Genomic DNA, 11,113 nt, shown 5'->3' with positions numbered 1-11,113 from the left:
ATCACTAAATACTTTTTTTTTAATTTAGAAAAATATTTAAATGTAAAACTATTGTTATGAGCATTATATAAACCGTAATGTTTATAATAGCTCAGTCATATAAAATCCTAGGTTTATTACTGGAAATTAATCTAAAATGACAAATTGAAGAATGAGTAGTTGTTCCGCCTGTCTTCTGGGATTCCGGCTACTTTGTGTTAGCAGAGATGATTACATAACAGAAGTAAATTTGGCAGATTGAACGCTCATTGTGCCTTTACTGATTTGTCTTCCTGCCTGTTTTCTACTAAACCGATGGTTCTAAATATTACCTGGAACTAGTGTAAATGACGTTCAGGTACACTTCCGCTTACGCGACTTACTCTTAATACGACTCTGGGTTGGCGTGTTTGTCTCGTCCAATCACCGCCATCATTGGTATTTTCGCTCTCCAACCACTAATCACATACCAGAGTCAGGTATTTGTACCCTCCCTCTCGGAGTTGTTGTCTTGCTGTGGCCATTTTACACAGTATTCCGTGAAAAATAAAACATACTTCTCACCTGGCCTTCGACGTGACATTAAAAAAACTATTGTTGGTTACATGTGGCGCTGGTAAGAGTTTGTCCTATTACAAATACTGATGTTAACGTGTTTACCAACGGTGACAAACGGTTTTGGAAACAGCTTTTTTTTTTGCTTGGACTAGCTAGCTATCCAGATGCTAAACGATTTAGCTTGCCCGCTAACAGATGACCGTCACACGTCATTGTTTAACACTCATGTTTGCTTAGTTAGGTCAGGCATGCACACACGTTTTCATTAGGGATGCCGGGTTATGCTTCAACTCGTTTGGTACGTGAGTGCTCATGTGTAAAGCGTTTAATATCAGTCAAAGTTGAAGGAGGCTGCAGCATTCAAAGATGCAGACAACCTAGCGACAGAATAAAATGAATGCCTCCTGCTCCCAGTGAACGCACACCGTGCACATCACCCCTGTGGATCCCGGGGTGCCTCTGCTAGGACGATCTGACTGTTTCTGAAAGGCGATTGTCGTGAATGTTGCTTGTTCAAAGGAATAAACTTTTTAAGTGCAATGTTACATCCATGATCTGTCCATTCTGTAACCAAATAGTAACATGGCAGGTACCTGGAGAAGAGTTGGTTAAGGCATCAACCAGCAAAGCTGACATCCAGGGTCCTGATTAATTAATTGAAACATTAAAACTGCTGTTGTACTTCTAGGGTCCCCAATGCTGTAACCAAATAGAACGGATAAGATCGGGAGCAGTCAGTGAATCAGCATGGACTTTGAGCGGAGGTGAGCTTCCTCTCCCTGCCTGTCCATCTCAAAGAGAACACGTGTCCCACGAGTCCTTAACATTGTCTTTCGTGGCCTGTAGGGGTGGGCGAGGGGACCGCACGGGTCGCTACGGCAACACCCACAACGATCATAACTTCCGCGACATGGACTACCGGGCCTACGGCCAGGAGGATGAGGACGCAGGCGTGGGATACGACGTCGGCGCAGAGGGGGACATGTACGGCCACGAAGAGCAATCGCTGGGCGTCCCCGACTTCTTGCCGGGTCGTCTGCAGGACCGCTTGGGCTTTCACCAGGGAGGAAATGGCCGTGGGGGGAAGGGGCTCCTGTGGCCCCCGTGCACCCAGTCGCAGGCGGATTCAGCCCCTCCGTTGCTCCGGAGGGAGGAGGAGGGATCCAGGCGGGAGTTGGAGCAGTTGTTGACTGGTCGGCAGGAAAGGGGTCGGGGGAAAGGTGGAAGGGGCTTTCCCGAGAACAGCACCCCTCATTCAGCGGGCAGGGAGGGCAGCTGGGGTCGTGGCGGTGCTCATTCTGAGCAAATGGAATACAATACTGAAAGGCCGAGGGAGGAGGACAGGTTCTCCCGTGCAGCCGTGAAGAGGAGGGTAAGCCACTACAAGTTCATCCTCGCTAAGCAACGGCTCCAGTTTCATTTAGTTGTTGACCACGCGTGTCGGTTCCATGCAGGCCTTTCCAGTGGGGGCCGAGGAGAGAAGCGCTGCCTCGGACCTCTACCTTGAGGAGTTGGACCAGGATTACCGCGCAGACCCAGACCTTAACCAAAGGCCAAGCAACATCATAATGCTTCGAATGTTGCCGCCCAACGTCACCACCAATGAGGTCAGTGCGCGTTTGTGAGTCGTTCTAATGATGCGTGGGTCTTACAGTCAGTCGGCCTGAAAATCCAATAATGTTTGTGTGTTCATAGATCCGAGCACAACTCCAGGAGCAGGGGATCCAGCCCAGAGAGGTTCGCCTCATGAGAAACAAATCCTCAGGTAAAAACTTGTACATTGCCTCCATTTTTTTTTTTTTTTACTTTTTAGGTGTTCATCCTCCCTTTTGTGTCAAACTCACTCATTACCAGCTTTTTTTCCACTCCGGTGTTCTCTCAGGTGACTTTCCCTGACCTGCTCAGTCACCTCTCCTGTATTAATAAGTGCTCTTCCTTTTGTTTTCCTTCTCTCTTACTACCATTGTATTTCTTCATACTCTCGACAGCTGGATAGATGGCTGGTGCAAAGAAATCCTTTATACACTCATACAGGCGTTTGCTGCGTTTCCTGCTTAGATTTTACTTTTTATCTGTGTCTGGATTCTGGCTAATGCTCACTGGGCAACAATCACCCTTGCATGCTTCCAAGGAGAGCTCTCTCCATAGTTGCCCATTAAGGACCAGAATGCATGCACACAGTGATCAGTTTACATCCTTCCTCCATGGCATTCGTTTGTGTCTTTCCACTCGTCTCTTACCGTCTTTACCCTCTCATCATTCTGCCTCATTCCATGTTGAAGTGAGGTTGAACAATGCTCACAAACATAACAATGCCAACTGAGAACTACGCAGCAGAAGCCGAGTGCATTTGGTGGCCTTTGTCATTGCAGCTATTTTTGGCTGCGCAAGTGTGTGGATGTGAATGTTGCAGCTACGTCTCAGTTCTGTAAGGCTCATCCATACCGCTTCGGAAAAGCTCTTCTTCCCCCCCCCCCCCAAAGGTTTTCCATTAAGGTCATTCTCCCACCAGCCTCCCTTCTTTGCTAACACGCTGTTTGTCTGCAAGGTGTGCCGATCTACCTCAGGCACCCTTCCGGTCCTCCGCACTGCTCTGCCTTTCTCACCCCCCCCACATCACTGTTTAGAATAAGCCCCTCTCATTTTGTCATGTTTAAAGGATGATCTTATATCAAGTACAGCGTTGTTGTATATTATATGTTCCATAATGTGTTCTCGGTCCAGTATAGTAATGCATGGACAGTATGGAGCATTCCATCTATTGAAATGGTTGCTATATAGTTCAGGCTGCACTCTCAAGACCGTGTGTGCCTGCATGTGTGTGTGTGTGTGTGTGTGTGTGCCCCCATGTGTTTTGTTGGTGCCTGAGTGCTTCATCATATGAAAGCCGAAAAGCTCCAGCTCAAAGTAGTGAGTGGGTAGGATTCTCTCTTTCTCGACCTCTTTCCTTTACCTTGTTGAGATACTAGACATTGCGTTCTCCCACCCTTGCCGAGAATTCGACGGTGGCTTTCCAACTGGCTGTCAGGTGTGTTACTTCCAAGGGAGAGAGGAAGTAATGCTTTATTTAATTTAGTGCTGCTACAGGGTCTCTCTCTCTCTCTCCTCTGGACATGAAGCACTAACCCCTCACTGCGTTGTTATGTTGTTGTTGTTGTTGTTCGGTTACCATGGCGCTGGGCGGTGTCCAGGTCAGAGCCGAGGATTCGCCTTCGTCGAGTTTAATGTCATACAGGAGGCCACCCGCTGGATGGAGACCAACCAGGTCACTCTCCCCTACACAGACACACATACACATATATACATGCATACAATGGGACATATGTGTTAACATCAGGACAAGCGCACAGTCACATCATACCCCGTCACGTGCACCTGATGCACTCCAGTATGCTAGAGACACGGGGTGGAGGAAAGGATTTTTGTCCCTGAGGTAGGTAGGTCTTTCAGCTTTGACAAAATTCCACAAGCAGGTAAATGCGTGTTACATCATGCTGACGTTTGTCTGTCTGGGACCTTTACTGCATAGTTTTCATAGTGAACTCCCCCAGTCACATTCGCTTCTCATTGCCCAATTCAAGCTCCTCTATTATAGGGGTCTCCTCTTTCTCCAGGGACACGTTATCACTCTCTCTCTCCAATGGACCATTGAATGCTGAAACCAAGATAGTACCTCATTTTTTCTTGTTTTGGAATCTTTCCTATCTGGGTCATCTCCCATTTATTACATCTTTAGGATGGATCCATTGCCTATTTGGGGGATCAAGGTGGTGACAGTGGGATGGGATGTGCGGAAAACTGTGAAGAAAGGTTTCCCCTTCAGGGGGGAGGGATGAAAAAAAAAGACACATTGTGTCCTCTTTAAAAGTGGACACCCACACACTAAACATACACCATCTCAGTCCGTCCCAATTTCCTGAAGCTGAAGGTTGCAATTCTCTGGTTTTCTCTTTCCTTCAGCCTCAATTCTACTCTCTGTTTCTCTCTCTGTGCCCCTCTCCCTCTCGTCCCTTTCATTCTCTCTCATCTCTTGTGAGATGAGGCCTTTCTCTGGCATGTTTGGCCTAATTATCGCTGATAATCATTCTTTGTTTCCCCCTCCCTCTTTTTTCTTTTTCTTTTTTTAGTCGGTGCTGTTGATTCTGGGACAAAGAGTGTCGATGCATTACAGTGACCCAAAACCTCGTGCCAATGAGGACTGGCTCTGCAACAAGGTTGTGTGTTTTACATTGTGTGCACACGTTTATTTGTGCATTTTATGCACGTGTATTCGTCAATGTAGTGGCGGATTCTTTTAAACGATCTATTAACAGTAGCTCATGTAACAATTCAACAGTGTGGTGTGCAAAACTTTAAAAGGAGAGAGAAGTGCTTCAAATGCAGTGTGCCTAAATCAGGTAAAAAATGATAATATTAACTACTCTCCTCCTGTAGCCACATACGTGCTCGCACATCATATAATAATGCGCACAATTGTCTTCCCCCCTCTCCCCCAGAGGCTGAGTTGAAGTTGCCCCAATTGCAGAGGGATTTGCCCGTTGGTCTTCAAAAGGAGGGAGCACGAGGCTTATTGCCGCTGCCAGCGCCCTACCACTCCTCGGGCCCTAGTGTCAGTCCGGGACAGTCTACACAGCAGGCAGATATCGCCAATGACAGTACGTCCATCTGTTGACTGTTTCTCTCCATGCAAATCTCTACTTTTAAAGACCTACTTTTAATTAAAACTTTGAAAAGAAAAAAGTACGATGTTTAAATATGAAAGCACTTAATTAAGAACTTAATTGAAAGATTTGGGTCCGTTCTCAAATATTGGTTAATAGGGATTAAAGCAACTACTTGTTTTTGAAGCATTTTTTATTACCTCACGGTAGCTCTACAGCTATAGAAGGGGGGGCCTCATGGCATACATACATTTTCAGCTCTCCATATTATCTGGTACCCAAATGATTAAATAATGTGTCAAAGAATATAACATTCTCTCATCCTCTCCTGCACCAGCTCTGATCCTAAGAAACCTCGGCCCTCATACCGCAGTGGAAACCATCTTATCTGCTTTGGCTCCATTTGCCACTCTCTCCCCCTCCAATGTTCGCCTAATCAAGGACAAGCACACCCATCTCAACAGGGGCTTTGCCTTTCTGCAGCTCTCTACTATTGTGGTGAGCAACATGAGGCAGACACACACATGCCCAAGTGCTAGACGAGGCACCTTTGATATATTGATTCATTCATTCATGTGTTCTAATGATTTTGAAATGGATATTTACTCTGGACGGTATTTCAAATTTCCATAAACATTTGTAACACTAATGGTAATAATAATCTTTAAAATTATACCGGCAAACTGCACGCTGGGTACAGCTAGCCCCTTCTCACAACAACCAGAGATGCACCAAGACAACTTGTGCCCCAGAGAAGCTGTGTGCTGTTTGGAGGGTTTTAGCGTTTGAAAACTCCGACGTAGATCATAAAACAATTTTATTGCAAAGTTTGTCGAGCCACTATTATTGTGCCTGGTGGCAACAATAGCAATTTACTCCATCACCTCAGCAGAAAGCACGTGTTGGAATACCAAGAGTGTATGAGATTGCGGTCCTGGGATTCGAGACGGTCAACCAGACATGGCAGTGCGAGTGAATCTTGGTACAATGCTTATAACAAAAAAGCAAGCGGTGGAGCGACATTACAGATGAGGGGAATGTAGGTTAAAAAAAACAGGAAGCGAAAGACTTGCCACACAAGCCGCTGTGGTGAACAACTGTTCATATGGCCATAGGTCCTTTTCTGCGATGAGTGACTGTTTACTTAAGAAAAAAATGCAGTTTAATATTTACCCTAAAGACACAAAAGAGGAGTTGCACCAACACTAACTCACAAGTCTGTTTGTTTGCTCACAGGAAGCATCTCAGCTGCTGCAGATCTTGCAGGCTCTCCAGCCCAGTCTCTCTATTGACGGGAAAGCAATTGTGGTGGAGTTTGCCAAAGGCTCCAAGCGGTAAACACCTGGACTGTGCTTTAAAGAAAGCACAAGAGACACATTAACACTATAACACAAAGAAATATCTCTTATAATAATATGCCACATCGTGTTGATAGTCTTGATTGCTCATGAGAAAATGTAATAGAGATGTATTTTGCATCAGCGCTGGAAACCCTCTTTGTGCCTCTTTGCTTTGCCAGTGACGTATTCATGACAGAAGGCAGCAGAGTGAGTGCTGCTACGGTGGCCAGCACAGCAATAGCTGCTGCACAGTGGGCTGTCACGCAGGTTAAACCTCCTTAATGAAACGTTGTATATTTAGAAATTCAATCCATGTGTTTTTATCTTGTTTAAAAGAAAATATATCTACTTCCTACTCAGACTGCTCAGAATGGTTCAGGTGGAATCCAGAGTACAGACACAACCGTGTACCAGCAGGGGGCAGCAGTAACATACAACCAGGACGGTAATGAGTACTCTGGGATCGATGGCACAACTTTCAAGGCCCTGGCCGAGGCCAGGGTCGCCGCTTTACCCGGCGTAGGAGCAGCACAGATGGGGGCGTACGCAGGAGGAGCAGCAGCAGCAGCTCCAGGTTGGTGTGACGTATGCTGAATTATGTACAGCGCATTGCCCAAACGATGTACAGTAATCCCTCGTTTATCGCGGGGGTTACGTTCCGAAAATGACCCGCGATAAGTGAAATCCGCGAAATAGAAAACTTTTTTTTTTTTTTACAATTAGCAACTATTACATGTATACAAATACAGTGACTCGCGTGTAGGCCGTTTCACTGCTCTTCAGACTGGGCCGCTGCATCCTGACTGCACTCTGCAGTGTTCTCTTCTTCTGAAGCCCGCGGTGCAGGTGTGTTTGTTCGGGAGAAGAACATAGTGATAGGCAGCTGTTGTCGCTCTTTTTTCTTCTTTGCAAAAAGATCCTTGTACACCGACATGCCACCATCGATTACGTTGGAGAACTGTAATGAACGGCTCGGGAGTGAGTTTTTAGCGAATCAGAATGCAGAGCACAATGCACCAAAAAAAAAAAAAATGCAATATGAAAATCCGCGAAATAGCGAATCCGCGATAAGTGAACCGCGAAGTGGCGAGGGATCACTGTATACAGAATTGCACTTGAGTCCACCTAAGCCACCTGTGTTGTGTGTTGCAGCCGAGAGAGGGGCGTCGGGGTCAGCAGGCCTTCAGCAGCAGCCTCATTCTCATACACAGACGGCTCTCATCGCCACAGCTGCTGCACCGGTTTCCCAGGTACCATATTATTTTTTGTGTTCTTGCATTATTATTTCCCGCCGTCACGTTGGGCTGAGCACTGGTACCTTTGTCACCACAGGTGGAGATAGTGGGGAAACCACAACCTGCTACTCCCAGCCAACCTGCCACCCCGGGCACTGAACACGAGCTGCAGCAATACCGTAAGGCTTTAATTCCTGTTCCTGTGGCCTTCGGATTGAGAATGTAGTAGATGTACATTTTGTCTTTCAAACTATTTATTTGGGGGGGGGTGGGGTTATGAAGAAATCAGGCATTTAAAATAGTTTTGGTGCAAGTAACTTTTAGCTGGTAATTCTCCACAATACTGCCGCCGATAGACAGTCATGCTTCTATTGGGTAACTGTTTTGCATCTTTGACTTTAGCTGTGCCAGACGTGTCCACGTACCAGTATGACGAAAGCTCCGGCTTCTATTACGACCCTCTCACCGGTCTCTACTATGACCCCAACTCCCAGGTAACGAGTGGTGAATGTACAGCGCTCTAAATGTTCAGCCAGCACTCCATTTGAAGTGGCTTTCTGTGCGTGTCCTCCTCCTCGGCGTTTAGGTCTGGTTTTCTGTGCCCTTCCTTTTTGCAGTACTACTACAATCCTCACACGCAGCAGTACATGTACTGGGATGGAGAGAAGCACACTTACATTCCTGCTGCTGCTGGCCAGTCAAACTCTGAAGGCGGCCCCTCGAACATTGGCACGGCCCCTTCAGACTCCCTGTTCGCTAACCTTGGCAGCAAGGAGAAGAAAGACAAACCCAAGAGTAAAACTGCTCAACAGGTATTCTGCATTCTGAGTAGAAACTCATGTCATGATGGATGAGCACAAAAAATGACAATTTCCTTTGGACTTCAAAGTGAACGTCATAGACGAGCTGTACAGCTCAGTACATAATGTACACTGCTATTCTATATGGCCTGTGTTGCCATAGTTATTTAACTCTTTTCTTTGAAATTTTAGATTTCACCAAGTTGGTGTTAGTTGAAGGATTACAGAGCATTTTCTTCAGTTGTTATTGGCCAGCCCTTTTTTCAACTGTAACTGACTTGCATCTCTTGGGCTTTATCTTAATAGATCGCAAAAGATATGGAGCGCTGGGCTAAGAGTCTCAACAGACACAAAGAGAACATGCGTTCTGTCGCCTCCTCCCCCGCAGTCGGCTCCACACCGCTTCCCCCGGGCTACACGCGGGCGCCGGCCCACGGTCGCCTAGATGACCGGCGAGAATCTGCGAGTGCTGATGCAGGCTACGCTGTTCTGGAGAAAAAGGTACGTGACCCTCACGCCGAGACGTAATGCTAAGCTGTAAACCCTGATTTATCTTTGGTGCATCATAGTGAAAGAGGAGATTGTGTGTCAGCCAGAGGACCTTGTGCCGTGAATAGACCATGTCGGATTAAGATAATGTCTTACTGACTGTGTGACCCTTCTGGTGTGTTTCTGCCCCCCTGCAGGGTGCACTGTCCGAACGGCATCAGATCTTTCTGGACCAGATCCGACAAAGTGCAGAAGTAAGGACATGGTCAAAGTGATCAAAGTCGTCTGTTTTGCTCAGAGTTCTCATAACACACCGACGTTCTTATGCAGAGTCCTACAAAACACCTTTTTGTGCTTTTTATTTTATTTTTAGAAATATGATAAATTCTGCTTTTATCCTAAGTATTGGATCTTGCATCCTGTTTCTCCAGCGTTCCCCTCCTCAGCAGGAGGGTCTGGTCCCAGCCTACAGTGGAGAAACTGACAGCGACGAAGAAGGAGCTGACAAAGAAGAGAAGGAAGGGAGAATGACGGACTGGGTCAAACTGGCCTGTCTGCTGTGTAGGAGGCAGTTCCCCAGCAAGGAGGCCCTCATCAGGCACCAGCAGCTCTCTGAGCTACACAAGGTGGTTACACATAAAGCTTTGCAAGGAGAGTCTACTTGTTTCATTGTATTTTAATCATGCAAAATTGTTGTCTCTAATATTTTAGTACTAAAGTTGAGCTGATGACATTCCTCTGCAAAAATAATTAAACTTTTAACTGTCTGTCTCTAGCAAAACTTGGAGCAGAGAAGAGTACAGCAGGAATCTTCAGGGAAAGAGGTTGGTCAAGGCTCAGGCTCTGACTGTCATTTTATACACTAACTCTGTTTGATATTAATGCTACTTTTACATTCTCCTTTTATTTCACTCATGCTTTTTTCTTTTGTTTGCAGAGACTTTCTGATGGACCCGAGCCTCCTGATCCCAAGAGGAGGAAGTTTAGCCCCATGTAAGAAGCATTGAAGGAAGGAAACCGACTCTCATGTTTGTCTTAGTAAGGTGTAATATGGTGTAAGATGTGAAGAAATGGTTGTTTACGAAATACTGGGTATTGCCACGCCGTGTTCCTCTTGTACGGTTTACGATGGGTCCATATGGTTATAGTCTTGTTTTATTATGTGTCTGTAACTGTTGTAAGACATGTTGCTTGATCCATACAATGGAGGTACATACAAGTGTACTCACTTAAGTTTGCATATGTAAGCGATGTGACAGCCATGTGATGTTATTCTTTTTCTCTCTTTAGTGACGGGCTCACAGGCGGTAGTCTTGGTGCCAGGATGCTGCAAGGAGGAGTAAAGAAAGGGCTTCTTTTACGCAATATGCAAGTGGAATGAGCCCTCACCCCGAAATCTCGACCTCCTGACCGAGGACATTGACGACGCTTAGCACGCAACACTTCATCATCAACGTCATATAGATAAACCTCTTAATTTTGGTTTGTAATTACAATTACCTCAACGGTGGTAATACACTCATGAACTGATCCTGTAGCAGTGGATGTCGGGATATTGCACAGAATGCACTTTTTTTGCTTTCTCCCTGAATAATGCAGTTTTGTGTTCTCACGCGCTTCAGAGCTTGTGTGTGATAAACAAGCTTTATGTGGTTGGGAAACATTGGGGAATTACTGTCTATGCACCATAGATTTTATTTTTATTTAATGATATATGCCTTGTCATTCAGTGAATGACTGATCTGAGCATGGACTGTACATTTTTGAAGAGTTCTCATATACTGGTCATGGTCACACTAAAACTAGTGTGTACATGAAAAGTTTCTGTTTGTCATGTTGCTGATAGAAATTCACAATGTAATACAGCATTATCTCTGAAGAAAGTTACTTTTTATTCCTGTATTTCTTTTCAATAATCTGACTGTTTATCAAACTTGTTAATTCACAACAACCTTTTCATAAATCTCTTGATTATTATATTATATCTTATGGGTGAGACAGTAAACAGATTAACTGATATTTTAAAATTTCTAATGTGTTTTTGCAAATCT

The 11,113-nt window shown here is 45.4% G+C and overlaps 1 protein-coding gene across 1 annotated transcript; it reads left to right on the top strand.

Annotated features, from left to right (window-relative positions):
- Window positions 1-425: 425 nt before the first annotated feature.
- rbm10 (RNA binding motif protein 10) lies at window positions 426-11,096 on the top strand. Its single transcript, XM_040192834.2, has 23 exons — window positions 426-595; window positions 1,226-1,301; window positions 1,384-1,909; window positions 1,992-2,144; window positions 2,233-2,302; window positions 3,729-3,802; window positions 4,665-4,751; window positions 4,874-4,934; window positions 5,034-5,192; window positions 5,536-5,696; window positions 6,435-6,532; window positions 6,718-6,805; window positions 6,899-7,112; window positions 7,691-7,788; window positions 7,871-7,952; window positions 8,176-8,267; window positions 8,391-8,585; window positions 8,880-9,074; window positions 9,260-9,316; window positions 9,494-9,688; window positions 9,839-9,886; window positions 10,000-10,055; window positions 10,353-11,096. Exons 2-23 carry the CDS (start codon window positions 1,285-1,287, stop codon window positions 10,441-10,443), a joined length of 2,817 nt encoding a protein of 938 aa, XP_040048768.2. The 5' UTR covers window positions 426-595; window positions 1,226-1,284; the 3' UTR covers window positions 10,444-11,096.
- Window positions 11,097-11,113: the final 17 nt, after the last annotated feature.

Source organism: Gasterosteus aculeatus, chromosome 2 (assembly GCF_964276395.1).
Source record: "Gasterosteus aculeatus chromosome 2, fGasAcu3.hap1.1, whole genome shotgun sequence".
Taxonomy (NCBI): domain Eukaryota; kingdom Metazoa; phylum Chordata; class Actinopteri; order Perciformes; family Gasterosteidae; genus Gasterosteus; species Gasterosteus aculeatus.
The sequence above is the reverse complement of the archived record's forward strand: the minus strand, read 5'-3'. Positions and strand labels throughout refer to the sequence as shown.

Bases quoted from the DNA above. Each gene is read 5' to 3' on its own strand.
- rbm10 (XM_040192834.2), top strand. The intron at 6,806-6,898 runs GTTAAACCTCCT...CTTCCTACTCAG, and splicing joins CACAGTGGGCTGTCACGCAG to ACTGCTCAGAATGGTTCAGG. The intron at 9,075-9,259 runs GTACGTGACCCT...GCCCCCCTGCAG, and splicing joins ACGCTGTTCTGGAGAAAAAG to GGTGCACTGTCCGAACGGCA.